This window comes from Eleutherodactylus coqui, chromosome 4 (assembly GCF_035609145.1).
Source record: "Eleutherodactylus coqui strain aEleCoq1 chromosome 4, aEleCoq1.hap1, whole genome shotgun sequence".
In the NCBI taxonomy this organism is placed as follows: domain Eukaryota; kingdom Metazoa; phylum Chordata; class Amphibia; order Anura; family Eleutherodactylidae; genus Eleutherodactylus; species Eleutherodactylus coqui.
This window is the reverse complement of record NC_089840.1, coordinates 288,451,474-288,468,010: the sequence shown is the minus strand read 5'-3', so window position 1 is coordinate 288,468,010 and position 16,537 is coordinate 288,451,474. Positions and strand designations below refer to the sequence as shown.

The window sequence follows — 16,537 nt, the reverse complement described above, 5'->3', positions numbered from 1 at the left end:
ACAGAAGGTGAATTATTGGTCGGGAGGTAAAAATAGTAAATACACAACTTATACAGGCGAAACAACTAACCACTGAGCACTGCCTGCTAACCACTGAGCCACTGCCTGCTAACCACTGAGCACCGGCCACTGCCTGCTAACCACTGAGCACTGCCTGCTAACCACTAAGCACCGACCACTGCCTGCTAACCACTGAGCACCGGCCAGTGCCTGCTAACCACTGAGCACCGACCACTGCCTGCTAACCACTGAGCACCGGCCACTGCCTGCTAACCACTGAGCACCGGCCACTGCCTGCTAACCACTGAGCACCGGCCACAGCCTGCTAACCACTGAGCACTGCCTGCTAACCACTGAGCACCGGCCACTGCCTGCTAACTACTGAGCACCGACTACTGACCACTGCCTGCTAACCACTGAGCACCGACCACTGAGCACTGCCTGCTAACCACTGAACACTGCCTGCTAACCACTGATCACCAACTACTAACCACTGCAAACCAACTACTGCCTGCTAACCACTGATCACAGACTACTAACCACTGATCACCGACAACTGACCACTGCTAACCACTGAGCACCGACCACTGCCTACTAACCACTGATCACCAACTACTAACCACTGCAAACCAACTACTGCCTGCTAACCACTGATCACAGACTACTAACCACTGAGCACCGGCTATTGCCTGCTAACCACTGAGCACCGACCACTGTCTACTAACCACTGAGCACCGACCACTGCCTGCTAACCACTGAGCACCGACCACTGCCTGCTAACCACTGAGCACCGACCACTGCCTGCTAACCACTGATCACCAACTACTAACCACTGATCACCGACCACTGCCTGCTAACCACTGATCACTGACTACTAACCAATGATCATGACTACTAACCACTGATCACTGACTACTAACCACTGATCACCGACAACTGACCACTGCCTGCTACCACTGAGCACCGACCACTGACCACTGCCTGCTAACCACTGATCACTGCCTTCTACCACTGAGCACCGACCACTGCCTGCTAACCACTGAGCACTGGCCACTGCCTGCTACCACTGAGCACCGACCACTGCCTGCTAACCACTGAGCACCGACCACTGCCTGCTAACCACTGAGCACCGACCACTGCCTGCTAACCACTGAGCACCGACCACTGCCTGCTAACCACTGAGCACTGCCTGCTAACCTCTGAGCACCGACCACTGACCACTGCCTGCTAACCACTGAGCACCGACTACTGACCACTGCCTGCTAACCACTGAGCACCCACTACTGACCACTGCCTGCTAATCACTGAGCACCGACCACTGCCTGCTAATCACTGATCACCGACCACTGCCTGCTAACCACTGATCACCGACCACTGCCTGCTAACCACTGAGCACCGACCACTGCCTGCTAACCACTGAGCACCGACCACTGCCTGCTAACCACTGAGCACCGACCACTGACCACTGCCTGCTAACCACTGAGCACCGACCACTGACCACTGCCTGCTAACCACTGAGCACCGACCACTGACCACTGCCTGCTAACCACTGAGCACCGACCACTGACCACTGCCTGCTAACACCTGAGCACCGACTACTGACCACTGCCTGCTAACCACTGATCACCGACCACTGCCTGCTAACCACTGATCATCGACTACTAACCACTGCTCACCATTGATCACTGACTACTAACTACTGCTCACCGACTACTGCCTGTGAACCACTAATCACCGACTACTAACCAATGATCACTGACTATTGCCTGCTAACCAATGATTGCTGACTACTCTCTGGCTCCATGGCCCCTTACAACTCTACACTCTCTAGCTCAGTGGCCCTTAACCGCTCTACACTCATTAGCTCAGTGGCCCTCTACCACTCTACATGGTCTGGCTCCTTGGCCCCTCACCACTCTACACTCTCTAGCTCTTTGGCCCTGGACCAATTTACACTCTCTAGCTCTGTGGCCCCTAATCAATCTACACTCTTTAGTTCTGTGGCCCCTTACCACTCTACACTCTCTAGCTCTTTGGCCCCAGACCGATTTGCATTCTTTAGCTCCATGACCCCTTACTCTACACTCTCTAGCTCAGTGGCCCCTTACCACTCTACCCTCTGTAGCTCTTTGGCCATGGACCAATTTGCACTCTCTAGCTCCGTGGCCCCTTACCACTCTACACTCTGTAGCTCTGTGGCCCCTGAACAATCTACACTATCTAGCTCCGTGGCCTCTGACCAATCTACACTCTCTAGTTCTGTGGCCCCTGACAACTCTACACTCTCTAGTTGTGTGGCCCCTTACCACTATACACTCTCTAGCTCCATGGTTCGTTACCATTCTACACTCTCTAGCTTCGTGGCCCCTTACCACTATACACTCCAGCTCTTTGGCCCCATAGATTTACACTTTCTAGCTCCATGGCCCTTTACCACTCTACACTCTCTAGCTCTTTGCCCCCGAACCAACTTGCACACTCTAGCTCCGTGGCCCCTTACTACTCTACAGTCTAGCTCTGTGGCCCCAGACCAATTTGCACTCTCTAGCTCCATGGGCCCTTACCACTCTACACTCTCTAGCCCCTTACCACTCTACACTCTGTAGCTCTTTGGCCCCCTACCTATTTACCCTCTCTAGCTCTGTGGCCCCTTACCACTCTACACTCTCTAGCTCCGTGGCCCACCACTGAATGTTTCTAGGTCCATGACCACCCATCACTCTACAGTGTCTAGCTCTGTGGTCCCCCACTGCTACATTTTCAAACTCTGTGGCCCTTTACCACTCTACTCTCTAGCTTTTTGCCCCCGAACCAATTTGCACACTCTAGCTCCGTGGCCCCTTACCACTCTACACTCTCTAGCCCCGTGGCCTCATACCACTCTACACTCTCTAGCCCCGTGGCTTCATACCACTCTACACTCTCTAGCTCCGTGTCCCCTTACCACTCTACACTCTCTAGCCCCGTGGCCTCATACCACTCTACACTCTCTAGCCCCGTGGCCTCATACCACTCTACACTCTCTAGCCCCGTGGCCTCATACCACTCTACACTCTCTAGCCCCGTGGCCTCATACCACTCTACACTCTCTAGCCCCGTGGCCTCATACCACTCTACACTCTCTAGCCCCGTGGCCTCATACCACTCTACACTCTCTAGCCCCGTGGCCTCATACCACTCTACACTCTCTAGCCCCGTGGCCTCATACCACTCTACACTCTCTAGCTCCGTGGCCCACCACTGAATGTTTCTAGGTCCATGACCACCCATCACTCTACAGTGTCTAGCTCTGTGGTCCCCCACTGCTACAGTTTCAAGCTCTGTGGCCCTTTACCACTCTACACTCTCTAGCTTTTTGCCCCCAAACCAATTTGCACTCTCTAGCCCCGTGGCCTCATACCACTCTACACTCTCTAGCCCCGTGGCCTCATACCACTCTACACTCTCTAGCCCCTGGCCTCATACCACTCTACACTCTCTAGCTCTGTGGTACCTTACCACTCTACACTCTCTAGCCCCGTGGCCCCTTACCACTCTACACTCTCTAGCTCCGTGGCCCCTTACCACTCTACACTCTCTAGCTCCGTGGCCCCTTACCACTCTACACTCTCTAGCTCCGTGGCCCCTTACCACTCTACACTCTCTAGCTCCGTGGCCCCTTACCACTCTACACTCTCTAGCTCCGTGGCCCCTTACCACTCTACACTCTCTAGCTCCGTGGCCCCTTACCACTCTACACTCTCTAGCTCCGTGGCCTCATACCACTCTACACTCTCTAGCTCCGTGGCCTCATACCACTCTACACTCTCTAGCTCCGTGGCCCCTTACCACTCTACACTCTCCAGCTCCGTGGCCCCTTACCACTCTACACTCTCTAGCTCTGTGGCCCACCACTGAATGTTTCTAGTTCCATGACCACCCATCACTCCTCTCCAGTGTCTAGTTCTGTGGTCCCCGACTGCTCCAGGTCCAAGCTCTGTGGCCCTTCTTGGTCACGTAGGACGGAGACACTGTTATGATTGTTTTCCAGGGCCGTTAATACAAAGTGTCTACAGAGTGTAGGTGTTCTTGTAAAACTATTTATGTCTGCACGTAGCTCAGTTTGGCGGTACTGGACGGGCAAGACGGGCTTCATTCACATGAGCGTATATCGGCCGCACTTTAATGCCTGGCAGATATACAATGCCCATCGGATGTATTGAAGTACAATGCATCAGTTCACATGGGCGTACGGCTGCGGAGTTAAAGTGCCCGGCTGGCCCAGATAGGGCATACGGCGCGCATTGTAGTCGGGTGTCAGAAAAGATAGTTCAGGTGTGACTGCTGAACTCCCACCCCTTCCCTTCTCCTCTTCACCCCTTGCCATCTGTTTGCAATGGGAGGGGGCAGGAGCTAGTTGGTAAGCTCCCGCCCTGTACTGCCCCCTCCCATTGCTGGCAGCTGACAAGGAGTGGAGAGGGGGCGGGGCTTAGCACACTAGCTCCCCCTCCATCCGTTTGCCGAGTACGGGCAAGGTGGCGGAAAGGGGGAGGCAGTTTAGCAGAGCTAAACGGTCTTCCCCTGCTGACAGCAATCCAGGCTCAGCGTATATTTGCCGGACCGGGCCGCCCGAACGGGCGCACCAACGGCAGATTTGTGCGTCCGTTCACAGGATTGTTGGTTGCGCTGTGTCCGTGACTCGGCCACCTGAAATAAATTACCTGAAAGCGCTGCAGAATACGTTGGCGCTGTACAAATAACAAGATTTATTTTTTATATATATGTGCATCAGTTCTGGTAATTTACAGGCTCCACCGTTGAGTATCTGCACCAGTCTTGATAAATGACACAGGGGCGGGGCTTGTAACTTATCTAATAATTTTCATGTTCGTCTGCTGATGTGCACCCTTTATCTATGCTTTAGGGTGCTCCCTATAACATTACCACCAGTTAGCTTAAAAAGCTCCAGGCTCCTCCCCTGAGCATGTGCACATTGTCATCATTGATAGGCTCCTCCCCTGAGCATGTGCACATTATCATTGATAGGCTCCTCCCCTGAGCATGTGCACATTATCATTGATAGGCTCCTCCCCTGAGCATGTGCACATTATCATTGATAGGCTCCTCCCCTGAGCATGTGCACATTATCATTGATAGGCTCCTCCCCTGAGCATGTGCACATTATCATTGATAGGCTCCTCCCCTGAGCATGTGCACATTATCATTGATAGGCTCCTCCCCTGAGCATGTGCACATTATCATTGATAGGCTCCTCCCCTGAGCATGTGCACATTATCATTGATAGGCTCCTCCCCTGAGCATGTGCACATTATCATTGATAGGCTCCTCCCCTGAGCATGTGCACATTATCATTGATAGGCTCCTCCCCTGAGCATGTGCACATTATCATTGATAGGCTCCTCCCCTGAGCATGTGCACATTATCATTGATAGGCTCCTCCCCTGAGCATGTGCACATTATCATTGATAGGCTCCTCCCCTGAGCATGTGCACATTATCATTGATAGGCTCCTCCCCTGAGCATGTGCACATTATCATTGATAGGCTCCTCCCCTGAGCATGTGCACATTATCATTGATAGGCTCCTCCCCTGAGCATGTGCACATTATCATTGATAGGCTCCTCCCCTGAGCATGTGCACATTATCATTGATAGGCTCCTCCCCTGAGCATGTGCACATTATCATTGATAGGCTCCTCCCCTCAGTATGTGTGCTCCATTTATTTAAGGCTCCACCCTCACGGACATCTGCGGATAAAGTCAAGTCTTTCACAGACAATGGAGCTAAACTAGAGTCACTGGTCAATAGCAGTGCCCCACTAGAGCAGAGTTGCAATGTGAAGCATGGGGGAGTGGGGACATGGGGGGTGTATTGGGGACATAGACCGGAGGGTGGGGGTGATCAGCTATAAACTCCACAGCACACGGGTCACATGTGACAGAGCAGCTTTAATTCTATCATGTACAATCTCCAGGCGGTGGCCCTGTAGCTGGGGCCCCGCAGTCAGGGGCCCCGCTCTCCTTGCCACCTCACTTCAGTTTCTCAAAGTATTCTTTGGATCCTTCTGGATTCGGCTTAATCTGGAAGAGAGAAAAAGGGGATCATCAGTCACGTCTCAGTGCTGCAGGTATCCAGCGCCCCCTGTAGTCTGCTCAAAGTTCTGCAGCTTCCTAATAAACCGTTTCAATTTCTTCTCACTTTCAAAATCACCGTTTGCTGTCAGTGAAGGAAATCAATTGTTAGTATGGGTTTTCAGCCTCAGAATAACGTCTCACAGAGCTGCGGGTTTGTTTTATAGTGTCAGTTCTGCCGCACACAAACTGTTTCAGCTGCGTATGAATGGGTTTTTTAAAACGGCGTAGTCTGAACGGGGCCTCCGTCTAAAGTCTAGACCGCGGAGCATTTACTGCGCTGCATTGAGCTCACAGAGCATTGTCTGCACTGATACACTGTAACAAATAAGGGCAGGCTTTGAGTTGTAAATAAATGCTTCCATTCACTGACAGTAATCAGAGATATAAAGAACCAACATACAGTCTATCAGGAAGTCGCAGAGCGCTCTGTGTCTTACAGGGGGCTGCGGTGGTCCTGCGCCCCATTCAGAGATATAATGAGCAGGCACGTACCGTGGGAGAGTGAGGGGTCCAGTTGGCCGGGCAGACCTCCCCATGGGTCTCCACAAACTGGAAGGCCTTCACCAGTCGCAGCGTCTCCTCCACGCTCCTCCCCACAGGAAGGTCGTTCACGCTCATGTGTCGCACAACCCCATTGGGGTCAATGATAAAGAGGCCTCTGGAAGAGAGACGAGGGGTTGGGTACAGGCAGTGGGAGGGGGATGTAAAGGACCCCCAGATTATCTGCATTGTAGGGGGCATGTGATACAAGGGTCAGGACCCCCAGATTATCTGCACTAAGAGGTGGACCCTGTATTTACACAAAAGACGGTCTCCAAATGTGACAGGACCCCCACCCCCCAGATTATATGCATTGTAGGGGGCATGTGATACAAGGGTCAGGACCCCCCAGATTATATGCATTGTAGGGGGCATGTGATACAAGGGTCAGGACCCCCCAGATTATATGCATTGTAGGGGGCATGTGATACAAGGGTCAGGACCCCCCAGATTATATGCATTGTAGGGGGCATGTGATACAAGGGTCAGGACCCCCCAGATTATATGCATTGTAGGGGGCATGTGATACAAGGGTCAGGACCCCCAGATTATCTGCACTAAGAGGTGGACCCCACACGAGATAGGACACACCCAGATTAGCTGCTTTGGATTGGGCCTTGTGATACAAGGGTCAGTAGAGATGAGCGAGCGTACTCGGCCACGCCCCTTTTTCGCCCGAGTACCACGATTTTCGAGTACCTCCGTACTTGGGCGAAAAGATTCGGGGGGCGGGAGAGAGAGAGAGGGCTCCCCCTGTTCCCCGCTGCTACCCCCGCTCCGCCACGCCTCCCCCGAATCTTTTCACCCGAGTACAGAAGTACTCGAAAATCGCGGCGCTCGATCGAGTAATTACTCGAAACGAGTAGGTTCGCTCATCTCTAGTCAGGAGCTCCCAGACTATCTGCATTGTATTTGGGCCTTGTGATACAAGGGTCAGGAGCTCCCAGAGTATCTGCATTGTATTTGGGCCTTGTGATACAAGGGTCAGGAGCTCCCAGAGTATCTGCATTGTATTTGGGCCTTGTGATACAAGGGTCAGGAGCTCCCAGAGTATCTGCATTGTATTTGGGCCTTGTGATACAAGGGTCAGGAGCTCCCAGACTATCTGCATTGTATTTGGGCCTTGTGATACAAGGGTCAGGAGCTCCCAGACTATCTGCATTGTATTTGGGCCTTGTGATACAAGGGTCAGGAGCTCCCAGACTATCTGCATTGTATTTGGGCCTTGTGATACAAGGGTCAGGAGCTCCCAGACTATCTGCATTGTATTTGGGCCTTGTGATACAAGGGTCAGGAGCTCCCAGACTATCTGCATTGTATTTGGGCCTTGTGATACAAGGGTCAGGAGCTCCCAGACTATCTGCATTGTATTTGGGCCTTGTGATACAAGGGTCAGGAGCTCCCAGACTATCTGCATTGTATTTGGGCCTTGTGATACAAGGGTCAGGAGCTCCCAGACTATCTGCATTGTAGGGGGCATGTGATACAAGGGTCAGGAGCTCCCAGACTATCTGCATTGTAGGGGGCATGTGATACAAGGGTCAGGACCCCCAGATTATATGCATTGTAGGGGGCATGTGATACAAGGGTCAGGACCCCCAGATTATATGCATTGTAGGGGGCATGTGATACAAGGGTCAGGACCCCCCAGATTATCTGCATTGTAGGGGGCATGTGATACAAGGGTCAGGACCCCCAGATTATATGCATTGTAGGGGGCATGTGATACAAGGGTCAGGACCCCCAGGTTATCTGCACTAAGGGAATGGGCCCACATGTGGCAGGAACTCCCCATTTACCTGCACCAACAGGGTGTCGTGGCGGCACACACGACACGAGGGACAGGACCCCCATATTATCTGAAGCGGACAGCCAGCAACCACCCTTACCTCAGAGCGATCCCCGGGGTCTCCAGGAGGACCCCGTAATCTCGAGAAATCTGTTTGGTTAAGTCGGATAGAAGAGGGATATTCATGTGCCCCAGGCCGCCGCTCTGCAACACAGAAAGGAGGTGTGAACCACCTGACCGCTCCCGGCCCGCTGCCCGTCACTGCAGATGGCACAGCCCAGGGGGCGCTCACCTTGCGGGGGGTGTTAGTCCAGGCCAAGTGGCAGAAATGAGAGTCCACGGAGACGGCGACGACCTCACAGTTGACGTCCCGGAACTCATTGGCCTTGTCGCTGAACGCCACAATCTCAGTGGGACAGACGAAGGTGCTGAAATAGAGAGGCAGTTAGACGGGGCGGTGGTGGCGCCACCTACAGGCACCAGTCCTCACACACTACTCACAAGTCTAAGGGGTAGAAGAAGAGCACCAGGTATTTGCCCTTGAAGTTGTCCAAGCTCAGCTCCTTAAATTCCCCGTTGACCACGGCCGTCCCTTTAAAGGGAGGTGCATGCTGGGTAACAGCCGGGAGGAAGCGGGCCAAACCTAAAGAGAGAAAACCCCAACTGTGAGGAAGGACAAAACCCGACTCCCACCCAGCAGCGGCTGCACCCCCATGGAGCGGCGGCCCCCGGTATAGAGTGTAGCGCTCCCGGGGTGGGTGGGGGCGCAGGGGATTCACCCGGGTACAGTGTGGCACTCCCTGGCAGTCATGTAATCCCTCCAGCGCCTGGTATAAACGGGTGTTGTGGTTGCTGAGGGTCATGTGTTTGGCCCCTGGGATGAGGGGCCCCTGTGATCACACATTGCCCCTCCAGTGTGTTGGGGATGCCCACCCTGCTGTAACGGGCACTCGGGCCCCACGGGCACAGTACTCACCAGTGCTGAACGTACGTCTCTGAGCAGAACAGGAGGCACAGGGGGCGGCACTGAGCAGCGCAGAGCGGGAGGCACGGAGCACCTGGGAAAACACAGCAGCATGGTGAGGGGGGAGTACAGGGGCCCCCGGGTTAGAGGGGGGGGGGGGGGGGGAGTGCAGAGCCCCGTCATCGGGGGCCAGTAGGGAGTGCAGAGCCCCGTCATCGGGGGCCAGTAGGGAGTGCAGAGCCCCGTCATCGGGGGCCCCCGGGGTAAGTAGGGAGTGCAGAGCCCCGTCATCGGGGGCCAGTAGGGAGTGCAGAGCCCCGTCATCGGGGGCCAGTAGGGAGTGCAGAGCCCCGTCATCGGGGGCCAGTAGGGAGTGCAGAGCCCCGTCATCGGGGGCCCCCGGGGTAAGTAGGGAGTGCAGAGCCCCGTCATCGGGGGCCAGTAGGGAGTGCAGAGCCCCGTCATCGGGGGCCAGTAGGGAGTGCAGAGCCCCGTCATCGGGGGCCAGTAGGGAGTGCAGAGCACCGTCATCGGGGGCCAGTAGGGAGTGCAGAGCCCCGTCATCGGGGGCCAGTAGGGAGTGCAGAGCCCCGTCATAAGGGGCCCCCGGGGTAAGTAGGGAGTGCAGAGCCCCGTCATCAGGGGCCCCCCGGGGTAAGTAGGGAGTGCAGAGCCCCGTCATCAGGGGCCCCCCGGGGTAAGTAGGGAGTGCAGAGCCCCGTCATCAGGGGCCCCCCGGGGTAAGTAGGGAGTGCAGAGCCCCGTCATCAGGGGCCCCCCGGGGTAAGTAGGGAGTGCAGAGCCCCGTCATCAGGGGCCCCCCGGGGTAAGTAGGGAGTGCAGAGCCCCGTCATCAGGGGCCCCCCGGGGTAAGTAGGGAGTGCAGAGCCCCGTCATCAGGGGCCCCCCGGGGTAAGTAGGGAGTGCAGAGCCCCGTCATCAGGGCCCCCCCGGGGTAAGTAGGGAGTACAGAGCCCCGTCATCAGGGGCCCCCGGGGTAATAGAGCCACACATGTCAGTACTACTGTGACGTATATAGTAAGTACAGTGAGGGGAACTGGAGAGTATGGGGAGGCTCCCGGCAGCCGCTCAACAGACGTGCGGGGCGGCGTAACGGCAGCAGGAGGCGGTCACCCCGCGCTGCGGACACTCACCCCCGCCGCCAGTAACCTTCCGCAGGACGCAGCCATCTTCACCGGTCACGTGTTCACTGCCTGTCAAAGACTAACGGCGAGACAGACAGTGATCGGCTGTGGGCCCCGCCCCCGGTGGGCGGAGTTACCGAGTAACTAATTCTATTGGCTGCAGGAGATTCGGCGGGAAGATACCGTTAGGAGGAGGAGTTTAACCCCTTAGTGATCGGGCTGTTTAGGCCTGATGGCGGCTTTCCGGCTGTTAATGGCGTCGGTTACATATCCAGTAGCCACAGCGGCCCCAGTGATAGCAGTGACCCCACACAGCGGCCCCAGTGATAGCAGTGACCCCACACAGCGGCCCCAGTGATAGCAGTGACCCCACACGGCGGCCCCAGTGATAGCAGTGACCCCACACGGCGGCCCCAGTGATAGCAGTGACCCTACACGGCGGCCCCAGTGATAGCAGTGACCCTACACGGCGGCCCCAGTGATAGCAGTGACCCTACACAGCGGCCCCAGTGATAGCAGTGACCCTACACAGCGGCCCCAGTGATAGCAGTGACCCTACACAGCGGCCCCAGTGATAGCAGTGACCCTACACGGCGGCCCCATTGATAGCAGTGACCCTACACGGCGGCCCCAGGGATAGCAGTGACCCTACACGGCGGCCCCAGTGATAGCAGTGACCCTACACGGCGGCCCTAGTGATAGCAGTGACCCTACACAGCGGCCTCAGTGATAGCAGTGACCCTACACGGCGGCCCCAGTGATAGCAGTGACCCTACACGGCGGCCCCAGTGATAGCAGTGACCCTACACGACGGCCCCAGTGATAGCAGTGACCCTACACGGCGGCCCCAGGGATAGCAGTGACCCTACACGGCGGCCCCGGTGATAGCAGTGACCCTACACGGCGGCCCCAGTGATAGCAGTGACCCTACACGGCGGCCCCAGTGATAGCAGTGACCCTACACGGCGGCCCCAGTGATAGCAGTGACCCTACACGGCGGCCCCAGTGATAGCAGTGACCCTACACGGCGGCCCCAGTGATAGCAGTGACCCTACACGGCGGCCCCAGTGATAGCAGTGACCCTACACGGCGGCCCCAGTGATAGCAGTGACCCTACACGGCGGCCCCATTGATAGCAGTGACCCTACACGGCGGCCCCAGTGATAGCAGTGACCCCACACGGCGGCCCCAGTGATAGCAGTGACCCTACAGAGCGGCCCCAGTGATAGCAGTGACCCCACACAGCGGCCCCGGTGATAGCAGTCACCGTACACGGCGGCCCCAGTGATAGCAGTGACCCCACACAGCGGCCTCAGTGATAGCAGTGACCCTACACAGCGGCCCCAGTGATAGCAGTGACCCTACACAGCGACCCCAGTGATAGCAGTGACCCTACACAGCGACCCCAGTGATAGCAGTGACCCTACACAGCGGCCCCAGTGATAGCAGTGACCCCACACGGCGGCCCCAGTGATAGCAGTGACCCCACACGGCGGCCCCAGTGATAGCAGTGACCCTACACGGCGGCCCCAGTGATAGCAGTGACCCCACACGGCGGCCCCAGTGATAGCAGTGACCCTACACAGCGGCCTCAGTGATAGCAGTGACCCTACACAGCGGCCCCAGTGATAGCAGTGACCCTACACAGCGGCCCCAGTAATAGCAGTGACCCTACACAGCGGCCCCAGTGATAGCAGTGACCCTACACAGCGACCCCAGTGATAGCAGTGACCTTACACAGCGACCCCAGTGATAGCAGTGACCCTACACAGCGGCCCCAGTGATAGCAGTGACCCTACACAGCGGCCCGAGTGATAGCAGTGACCCTACACAGCGGCCCGAGTGATAGCAGTGACCCTACACAGCGGCCCGAGTGATAGCAGTGACCCTACACGGCGGCCCCAGTGATAGCAGTGACCCTACACGGCGGCCCCAGTGATAGCAGTGACCCTACACGGCGGCCCCAGTGATAGCAGTGACCCTACACGGCGGCCCCAGTGATAGCAGTGACCCTACACGGCGGCCCCAGTGATAGCAGTGACCCTACACGGCGGCCCCATTGATAGCAGTGACCCTACACGGCGGCCCCAGTGATAGCAGTGACCCCACACGGCGGCCCCAGTGATAGCAGTGACCCTACAGAGCGGCCCCAGTGATAGCAGTGACCCCACACAGCGGCCCCGGTGATAGCAGTGACCGTACACGGCGGCCCCAGTGATAGCAGTGACCCCACACGGCGGCCCCAGTGATAGCAGTGACCCCACACAGCGGCCTCAGTGATAGCAGTGACCCTACACAGCGGCCCCAGTGATAGCAGTGACCCTACACAGCGACCCCAGTGATAGCAGTGACCCTACACAGCGACCCCAGTGATAGCAGTGACCCTACACAGCGGCCCCAGTGATAGCAGTGACCCCACACGGCGGCCCCAGTGATAGCAGTGACCCCACACGGCGGCCCCAGTGATAGCAGTGACCCTACACGGCGGCCCCAGTGATAGCAGTGACCCCACACGGCGGCCCCAGTGATAGCAGTGACCCTACACAGCGGCCTCAGTGATAGCAGTGACCCTACACAGCGGCCCCAGTGATAGCAGTGACCCTACACAGCGGCCCCAGTAATAGCAGTGACCCTACACAGTGGCCCCAGTGATAGCAGTGACCCTACACAGCGACCCCAGTGATAGCAGTGATCTTACACAGCGACCCCAGTGATAGCAGTGACCCTACACAGCGGCCCCAGTGATAGCAGTGACCCTACACAGCGGCCCGAGTGATAGCAGTGACCCTACACAGCGGCCCGAGTGATAGCAGTGACCCTACACAGCGGCCCGAGTGATAGCAGTGACCCTACACGGCGGCCCCAGTGATAGCAGTGACCCTACACGGCGGCCCCAGTGATAGCAGTGACCCTACACGGCGGCCCCAGTGATAGCAGTGACCCTACACGGCGGCCCCAGTGATAGCAGTGACCGTACACAGCGGCCTCAGTGATAGCAGTGACCCTACACAGCGGCCCCAGTGATAGCAGTGACCCTACACGGCGGCCCCAGTGATAGCAGTGACCCTACACAGCGACCCCAGTGATAGCAGTGACTCTACACAGCGGCCCCGGTGATAGCAGTGACCCTACACAGCGGCCCCAGTGATAGCAGTGACCCTACACCGCGACCCATGATGCAGTATAACTTCATTCTGGGCATTGTGTGGTTTGGTTGCTGTTCGTGGCGCGGTCACATGATCACGTTATTCGCGCACGGTTACGCCGCTAGAGAATGTTTTGGTTTTTTCTTTTAGATTTGGTTAATTTTACACAATCAATAAAATATATTTTTCTGTCCAGCTTTCCCAGAGCCGTCGCCTCTGCGTGGTTCTTGGTGGCGTCCATGTTGAGGTAAGGGCACCACTAGGCCGCTCCACCCCGGCGTATTGTCGTTGCGTGATGCCGATAGTCCGTCGACTTGTACCGAGCCGCTCGCACCTCCGGGGATTCTTAGCGTGAGAACGGTGGCAGTGCGTTCTATGTTGTAGTACGTGAGCAAACCCAACAAGATGGCGGCGCGCAGCACACAGTCATTGCCTGCCCTCATGCGATAGATCCGCTCGTGGCACGCCGGCACACACAGTCACGTGAGCCCAGCCGTAACGCCATTGTATAGGTCGGCGCGTTACGGACAGAATGTTTTTATGGTTTTTTTTTTTCATGTTTTACTACTTTAAAAAATTGCAAACTTTTTTTTCTGTACGCAGCGATGACAATTATTATATTTATTGTTTTTAATCGTTTTGGGGGAAAATGGAAAAAGCGTTTTCTTGGCTTTTTATTGTTTGAATATTTAAAAGTTTTCCATTTTTTTTTACATGATTTCTTTAGTCCCCTCAGACTGCCTGTCCCACCTGACCGGATACGAATTGCGGATTCCGCGAGCGTGTGATCCACGGTAATGCGCGGTTCAATCAAATGCACTGAATGACACAATTCTGCTCACATTTAGCAGGTCGGAATTACGTAATCCGCTCGCGGAGAGCAGCAGGTTCTATTTTACCACAGAATTTGCGACATAAAGCCCCTTGCTCTCTGTGGTCGCGGATATACCGCAACCCGTACGTAATTACATCGCATACGGGCCGCGGGGTCCTGCTTTATCGCTAAGCAACAGTGCGAAAGATATATACAAACAGAAAAAAGGCGTACCGCACGTGACCATACCGTATAACGCTGTTGCACATGTATATTCTTTTTTGTCCGTGGCGCAATTCTTTTTATTCTTCTTTACACGCAACATTGGTCCGCATAAAAAAAACTAACACCTGCCTGAATACATGGCTGTACTTTAACGGGTCGTCCGCATTCAGGCTCCCTTCACACCGTATGCGTTTATATGTTCGATCGCACGCGCCGTATAATCGCATGAACGACGATTCGCCACGCTGGACTCTCTAGCAGAAGTCGAGTATTTAAAGCCGTTCACACTAGCGTATGTGTAATACATTCGCGTGTAAAAAGCGTAAATTCGCATAAAATGAAGGTAGGTGAGAATCTGATCTGTCCGTGCTTGCCAATTGGGTTATTTTGGCAATTGAAAATGCCCGTTCCACCGCTGGCGTGTTACGCCGTTCCCGTGGATTAGAATGGCATTTAAATGCCTCATTAGGGTGAGCCGCCTCCTTTTTCCTGCGTTGTACGCACGCAACTCCCTCCCCCTCCTTCTTTTTCCAGTTTCCATAGACGTCTGGGAGTTTGCTGCGTTTTTCAGGCAAAAGATAGAGTAAGACCTACGCGACATATAAAAAACGGGACCGCAAACGGTCGCTTCTGTCCTATTTTTCCCGGCGTGATTATTTTGTGCGGCCAAAAAAGGTTTGTCTTAATGAATACATTGGAATCCAATGCTTTCCCCGGTCGCGTATTACGGGCGATTTTTTTTTTTTCACACGGCTAAATTCCTGCGCAAATCCGGTCGTCTGAATAAGCCCTTAGTCCGTAAAAAATGTGATCGGAAAATCTGCACATGTGAATGGTCCTCCGAGGGCCACAAGGGTGGAATTGTCCTGCAGCCATGTGGAAAATTCTACATCAGCATCCGCATGGTTAACGTGCGGATTTTAATGCAGATTGAAAATGGCTTACCTCTGCGGGCAATTTTGCATCAAAATCTGCATTTTGTCGCGTCGATTTCCACAGCGGTAAATTCCGCTTCACCGTTGCAGAACATTTTGCGGACCCGTTGGGGTGACTGTCGTATGAAAGGCTGAGCCAGGATATAACACGCTGATATATTTTTACCACGCCCCGTTGACTATATCAGTCCGTGTGCCGTCCCTGTGCGGTTAGTGGCAAATACGGACAGCACACGGACAAGAGAATCACTTGTGTATTTAAACCCTAATGGCAGACCGGGAGGCCATTGCTAGTCCTCCAGGTACCATAGCAACTAATGGGCACCCTGTGATCATGTTGTGGGGGCCAATGGCTAGGAGAGGGAGCCCCTCACACTGTCAACCACTTAGATGCCGCGGTAAGAACTGACTGCTGAATCTAAGTGGGTAAACAGCTGTTATTGGAACTAACGGATGCCGGGTGTTGGACCCCGAGCCCAACTATCATCGCTCCATCCGGCAGTCAATGCTGCACCATAAAACAGCACACATGCCTCAGAAGAAAGTGCATTCTTGAGTGCCGTATTGGTGGTCACTAACAGGTTAACAACGCTTTATTTAACTTTTTTTTTACGCCACAAGAATGAGAGGCTTGTGTATACCATGTAGTCTAGGGAGCATTATTCGGCTTGTTTGTCTCCTTCTGATCCACATCACAGGCCTTCCACCCAGCCAGAGGATCACCGTCCACCGATGGGGGGGGGGGGGTAATCGCCCCGACACATCTGTCTGTGCCGTTATGGTTTCCCTGTGGTTTGGCTCACATTCCCAATCATCAATCATGCTGCAGCTTGTTAGATCTGATG

At 55.2% G+C, this 16,537-nt stretch overlaps 1 protein-coding gene across 1 annotated transcript; it reads right to left on the bottom strand.

The window, feature by feature from the left end:
* Positions 1-5,928: 5,928 nt before the first annotated feature.
* On the bottom strand, positions 5,929-10,690 carry PRDX3 (peroxiredoxin 3). Its single transcript, XM_066601369.1, has 7 exons — positions 10,582-10,690; positions 9,440-9,521; positions 8,965-9,106; positions 8,756-8,891; positions 8,564-8,667; positions 6,627-6,792; positions 5,929-6,080 (listed from the first exon to the last, which is right to left on the bottom strand). Exons 1-7 carry the CDS (start codon positions 10,615-10,617, stop codon positions 6,030-6,032), a joined length of 717 nt encoding a protein of 238 aa, XP_066457466.1. The 5' UTR covers positions 10,618-10,690; the 3' UTR covers positions 5,929-6,029.
* Between the last annotated feature and the right edge of the window lie 5,847 nt (positions 10,691-16,537).